The 6,809-nt window shown below is 43.9% G+C and overlaps 1 protein-coding gene across 1 annotated transcript in view; it reads right to left on the bottom strand.

The window, feature by feature from the left end:
- Nucleotides 1-5,898: 5,898 nt before the first annotated feature.
- LOC136631925 (uncharacterized) overlaps nt 5,899-6,809 on the bottom strand; it is a 98,527-nt gene continuing 97,616 nt past the window's right edge. The window contains exons 26-27 of the mRNA XM_066606418.1: nt 6,382-6,432; nt 5,899-6,238 (exon numbers count right to left, since the gene is read on the bottom strand). Coding sequence (XP_066462515.1) covers nt 6,410-6,432 — 23 coding nt within the window. The 3' untranslated portion in view covers nt 5,899-6,238; nt 6,382-6,409. The remainder of the gene's footprint in view (nt 6,239-6,381; nt 6,433-6,809) is intronic.

Raw genomic sequence — 6,809 nt, 5'->3', positions numbered from 1 at the left:
CAAAATAGCATATAGCCAAACTGCAGCAGGTGCTATGGAGCACAGAAGATCAGGGGGGGGGGGGGGGGGGGGGACTCTGGTACATGTGATACCCAAGTAAACCTACTGTATATAATTACAGGCTAAAACTTTCAATAGTCTGTAGATCCAGTAAACTGTTGCCTGAACTTGCTGAACCACTGTAGTATGATTGTTAATTCATCATTGTCTCCAAAGTTCCATATGGACTCTCTTACAACAAAGCTAAGCATCCCGAGGACAGGAACAATTATGTCACTTATAGTTAGAATTGTTGAGTTGTCAGCCAAGTTAAAGTGAAGCTTAAAGAAGTTGTCCTCTTTCTGCTACTTTTTATTTAGTAATAGAATAGGAAATTATAACATTTTCTAATATACATGTATTTAAATATCTGCTCACATCCCTTTCTTAGGCCGGCTTCACAGGAGCGTGAATATTCCGCAGTGAAGCCCGTCACGGCGCCCCCCAGAGACCCCATACTTACCAGCGGAAGATAGCGTGAAGACGCTTCCCCGCCCACCGCCGTCGCGTCATGTGACACGCCCACCGCGTCACATGACGCGGCCGGCCGTGTCACGTGACGCGCCGGCCGCGTCATATGACGCGGCGGCGGTAGGCGGGGAAGCGTTTTCACGCTATCTTCCGCTGTGTTACAGCGGGAGATAGCGTGAACGGACGGCTTCCATTGACTGCAATGGAAGCCGTCAGCGCGTACACCAGCGGCAAATAGAGCATGCTGCGGGTGAGGACGGGAGATTTCACGGTGCGAAATTCCGTGGTGGAATTCCGCATCGTGAGCATTGTGCTATTAGGTTCAATAGAACCTAATAGCAGGGGGCAACGCAGCGGATTTTTGCCGCAAATTTACGCGTCGTAAATCCGTTCGTGGGAAGGAGGCCTTATACCAGTGTAGTAGCCCTTATCTACTGGACTCTCCATAGTAATGGCCGTCAGTCATGTGACCCCTGTTATTCAACTAACACTAATCAGGTATCTTACATGTGAACCGTAGATTATTGAGCAGCAGAACTCACAGTATTACTTGCTGCAGCGTCATAATGTCTGTCAGTGTCTATGGAGATGCAGCTCTTATATTCTTCTCTCTGTTTCCTCTTTATGGTGTTTGTTTTTTTCCAGTTGACTTTATTAACAACAACATGAGAAGATCACATAGAGACAGTTGCGTTTGTCTTTTTATATTAACAGTAGAGATGATCGAGCACGCTCGGATAAAGCGGTTACTCGAGTAAGCATTGTTCTTCTCGAGTAACTGCTTACTGGTCCGAGCAGACTTGGGGGAGGGGGGTGAGCGGGGGGGGGGGGGGGGGCGTGTTAGCGGGAGGTAGAGATGATTTCATTTCATTACATTTTTTGTTTGCCTTGAGGGCCTCAAAAGTTATCAGGTCTGGTTATGGTCTTCAGGAAATGGGCAAAGAGCTATTGGCTCCTGAAGGGCCAATTTCTGCCCTTATCTACTAATATAAAAACATTTGGTAGACCTGGCTTCAGAGGGAATGTAGAACATCAGAGACCCCCTGGGGTGGAAGTGTAACAGCCTTTGCTGGAGTCTACTTCAAAGGCATTTCTGCACTCAGCTTTCCTGGATGCTGAAAAGAATTTAACTCTTACACAGGAGTTTGCCAAACCACATGGAACTATGGTTGCCACCTCATCCTGCATGGGCTAACATAACAATGGACGCTGAGACACACAGAATGTCTGACAGGCTAAGTTTTTACAATATCTATCTAACAATATATATATATATATATATATATATATATATATATATATATATATATATATATATATATATATATATATATATATATATATGTCTATCTCTCTGGTATCTATCTACCTGTCTAATATCTATCTATCACTTTATCTAGTATGGACAAATTCAATGGGGAAGCATGTCAACTCTGCTCTCCTAGTATCCTGAATGTCCGTTGTTTGATACTGGATAGCTGGGGGGGACACTTTATTTATCTATTTATATTACACTCGCCACCTCCCGTGGTAACCTGTTCCACTCATTGATCACCCTCACTGTCATAATGATTTTTTCTAATATCTAAATTATGTCTCCTTCCTTTCAGTTTCATCCCATTGCTTCTAGTCTTTCCTTGTGCAGATGAGAATAGGGCTGATCCCTCTGCACTGTGAAAGCCCTTCAGATATTTGTGGACCGCTATTAAGTCTGCTCTCAGCCTTCTTTTTTGCAAGCTAAACATTCCCAGATCCTTTAACCATTCCTCATAGGACATGATTTGCAGACCGCTCACTATCTTGGTAACGCTTCTCTGAACTTGCTCCAGTTTATGTTTTTTTTTTTTAAGTGGGGTGCCCAAAACTGGACAAAGTATTCCAGGTGAGGTCTGACTAAGAAAGAGTAGAGGGGGATAATTACCTCACGTGATCTAGACTATATGCTTCTCTTAATAAATCCCAGAATTGTGTTTGCCTTTTTGGCTGCTGCATAACATTGTTGACTCCTGTTCAGTCTATGATCTATTAGTATACCCAAGTCTTTTTCACATTGCTTAGCCGAATTTCTCACATACTGTATGTGCTTTTTTTCATTTTTCTTGGTGTATGATGAACTCTGGTTCATGTTGAACTCAAGCCCCAGAAAAATGATGTTCTAACCTGGTATTCTGGAAGATTTGTGGTGGTTGACTATCCACCCAAAACTGAACAGAGTGTTTAGGGTGATATGTAGGCTCTAGAGATTAGCTGAGTTAGATAAATCCTTTATTAGATAAGGTCCTTTATCATCTAGGTGGAGAAGCACCGTCAGCAAAGCCAGAACCTTGGAGAAAAGTAGTAAACCTGATGCACTTGATGTAGGGGAATATGGAGGTAAGTATCCTTGGGGAAAAGGATTTGTTTTTTGTATAGCGCCATCTTGTTCTGCTTTCAGGTAATTTATTTATTACCCCCCACCCCAGCAAGCTGTGTACTCATTTTACTGACCTGAAGGATGGAAGGCTCAGTCAAACCTTGAGCTGACTACCTGAACCATTTGGGGATTGAGTGAGTGCTTAGGATTGAATATTGCTGTCTTAACACACAAGGCCCCTAGTAGAAATGAACGTGGGCATCAGACCTGGCTTTAGGTGTCTTGGGGTCACGAGCCCATGGGCGCCAGGTGGGTCGTGGCTTAAAAGAAGGACCCTGCCTGCAATCCTGCAACCTTCAGTTGCTCTCTGAGGCTCGAGGGTCAGCCAGCAAGAGAGGGAAAACTAGACCTCTTGCACTGGGCGGTTCTTACACTCCTGAGTCTGTTTTGGGGCAGGAAAAAACTCTTGCCTCCTGTTGCGTCCACTATGATTACATCCAATTTGGCCCCAAAGAGTTTGGACCCAGCAAAGGGCAGGCCAATAAGGGCTTTTTTGGATGAATCCTCTACCTCACATCATTTCAACCACAGGGTGCGATTTGTAGCGACCGAGGCTGCAGAAACGCGGGAAAAGCGTCTTGTACTATCCAGGAAAGCCTCACAAATGAACTTCCTGACCTGACCCATCTGGGAAGCCAGATTGCCATGTTCCTCCACAGAGGTTCTAGACTGGGGGCATCTGCACATCAACCTGGCCCTATCTGTTGTGGCCTTACCCACCCAAGTGCAGGTGAACACCGGTCTGAGGGACGACTCTGTAGCCCCGAAATAAGTCTTGGCAAGGGATTCAATTTTCCTGTCCCGTGGATCAGAAAACACAGCTGCATCAGGAATGGTGGTTTGTTTTGATAAATCAGACACCAAAAAATCTACTACCAGAGGTACCAACCACCCTTTTACCAGCTCTTCCGGGAAGAAATATGTTGTATTGAATTGGCTCGGGAGGTACAAGGTCTGTTTTGCACATTCCACGGTGTTTGAAAAACCTCCGCAAACTCTGCATGACACCGAGGGCGTCTGAAAGAAAACCCAGTCTTTGTGACAGGCAGAGCCTGGTTGAACACTTGCAGCACCTCTGTGATGACTGAAATTAAGCTGTCCACCCTAGAGGAGAGCCCAGATACCTGTTGTGCCTCCACATCCGAGTTAGAGGAGGACTCAAAAAACTGCTCCTTTGCCCAACTACTACCAATGAGGAACCCCTGCAGCTGACTCCCTGGTATGGCTCATGAGGATGAAGCTGGAGAGCCCGATGACTACCTCAAAAGAGAGCATCTGTGTCTCTTAGGTGGGCTACCAGGTGACGGGGCCCACCATTGACAGCCCTCCTCGTCGGAGACTGGTTTGACCGATGGGACTGCTAATTGGTCCAATCGGTCCAGGATCGCCACGGAGGACCTGGACAGGTTCGCCACTGCCTGAGACAGGGGAGCACCCATTACGGTTCACTGACCTGCAAAGGTTGCATGGAAAAAGAGCCTGCTGCCACAAAATATAGGTGCCATAATGGTGTGTGTGTGTGGGCGGGGGGGTCGCAGGCACCGCTAGTGTTGCCTACTTACCGGTCTTTTTCCTCCCTTGAAGGTAGAGAACAGGTTCTCGCTGCTTCCAGCAGGGTCCCCCTACCCACACCTCATGAACCCCAGAGCGTGAAAGGAGGGGCTCCAGGAGGACCCTATAGCTGGTGGATCACATGCTGGAACCTAGCCATGCCATGCCATCTTGCCTTCAAAGGCAGGGGAGGCAATGGGCAGTAATCCGCTGCACCTTCACCCTCCTTGTATGGGGGTAGAAGGGAGAGTAATATTACTCTCTCAACCTCTTTTGAGCATCCCAGGAGAACTGCCATCCGCTTGTCCATCTCATACAGACACTAAGCTAAAAACTGATTTGCTGAGTGCCTGCAGGGGGTATATAGCAACTGGGAGGAGCCAATTCATTTTCTATTTAGTGTCCATCTCCAATTGGCAGTTGCTGTATACCCATGTTCAAGCTACGTCCCCAATGATACGAATGAGAAAAATTATTTCCCACCTTTTTCTCCACTTTTCAAAAATGTCTTGAAAAATGGGCCTGGCTTGTTGCTTGGTCAGAATTTAGAGACATTTATGAAATGCAATGTTTTAATAGTCGCTAAATTTGTTGCAATCTCACTCCAGTAGCTGGGAACGTACAAAGTGACTCCAAATATTTTGGCATATTTAAAGATGTGATACATTTATCAATATAGGGTGACATTTGAGAATATCTTTGTTGCACTTTAAACTGGAGATAGGAAAGCAGAAAGTGTCATCAAAAAATTCCCCTGCTGATGAATTCCCTCCATTGAGTAAATTATATCAAGACAATGGGGAAAATTTATTAAAACAATCTAAAAGAAAATGTTTTCGCTGCCCATTGCAATCAATAATGGAGCATCTTTAATTTCTTACAATGGCCTTGAAAAAATTCAAGCTGCGCTGTGATTGGTTGCTATGAGAGATAGAGAAAGTTTCATTTTAGACAGTTTTGGTAAAGCTACCCCAAAGTGATTACATAGTTGTGCCATCTAGTAGTCCCATCCCATGTACTGTGCAATAGTACATGAACCAAAGTGGCAGCAAACGTTTGTCAAAGGTGGTTAAGCACATTTACCACGTAGAGGACATGACATGTGTAACCATTCACTATACAGTAATACAAGAGCTGTGAATAGAGGCAGAACTTGGGACTCCTAGGCTCCAATTAAAAAATCTGTACCAAAGCCCTCATCTAATAAGTGTCATTTATAATACTGGTGTCATATATGATAAAAGGGCCCCCTCAGTAAACAGGACCTGGGATTTACTTCTCCTGTACCTCTGCACCCCTATGAAGTTCTAAGCTCTTCATGAACAAATAAAGTGGAGCTGTGATCTCATTGTCTTACATGTATCTTTCATTCAAGTACTTTACATACAGTTCCATCATGATGTGGGGAAAGTAATCACCGCAAGGAACACAATTCATTTATTAGTCTACAATTTTAATATATTTTGCTGCATCAGTTATACTATTGCTACTATTATTACATTACTTATTGCTATGTAGAATATATTCTCATCCAAGATCTGATTACATCATTGTGTGACGACAGTCGTTATCACCAATTTATCAGGAAAGTGAAGATCAATTATTGCATTATTATAGTGAATATATATTTGTGCCCTCCACCCAGTTTGTGTCTGTGTTGTTGATTTCCAGTGATGACGTTCCTCTGATCTCTCGGCTTAGACCAGGAATTACACTTCTCAGAGTCGTTGTAGTTCTTGTAGTTTGGAAGTTGCAACACAGAACCTGCGGTACAGAGATAGTGATTAATGTTATATTTATGTAGGTGAGGAAAGACGGGATCTCAATATTAAAACAACCAAGCTGAAGGATTCTATAACGATGGAAGGATGGATAGATAGATAGATAGATAGATGTATTATACTCACATTACATTATTCCCAGTTCCACTAAATGCTAGTCATCTTCATCTCGAAAAGCTACAATACAAAACCAAGTCATGTGATCTCATGAATCAAAAGTCTCTTTACTTTTCCTATAGTGACTGATAAAGTAGAAGGAGCTTAGACCATACATGACCTCCCTCCCTGTTCTCTATTTAGGGTTTACACTAGAAGGATTTACAGTAATTGAGGATTCGTATGAACACTGATAGAGTGGCTGCAGGCTGGGGAGGGGGAACTGCAGACCACTGGAATCTGAGGAAGATGCAACTTTCTCCAATGACATATGTAGATGTAACAACCACTGAGAGAATGCGCATGGTACAATATTGAATGTTCATATTACATATGCCCTAGTCTACCATCAAGACTACGGGTCCTGCTTTTCTGTTTGTTATTTTAATGGCTACTGA

The sequence above is a fragment of the Eleutherodactylus coqui genome, chromosome 6 (genome assembly GCF_035609145.1).
Source record: "Eleutherodactylus coqui strain aEleCoq1 chromosome 6, aEleCoq1.hap1, whole genome shotgun sequence".
Taxonomy (NCBI): Eukaryota; Metazoa; Chordata; class Amphibia; order Anura; family Eleutherodactylidae; genus Eleutherodactylus; species Eleutherodactylus coqui.
This window is presented reverse-complemented; position numbering and strand designations above follow the sequence as displayed.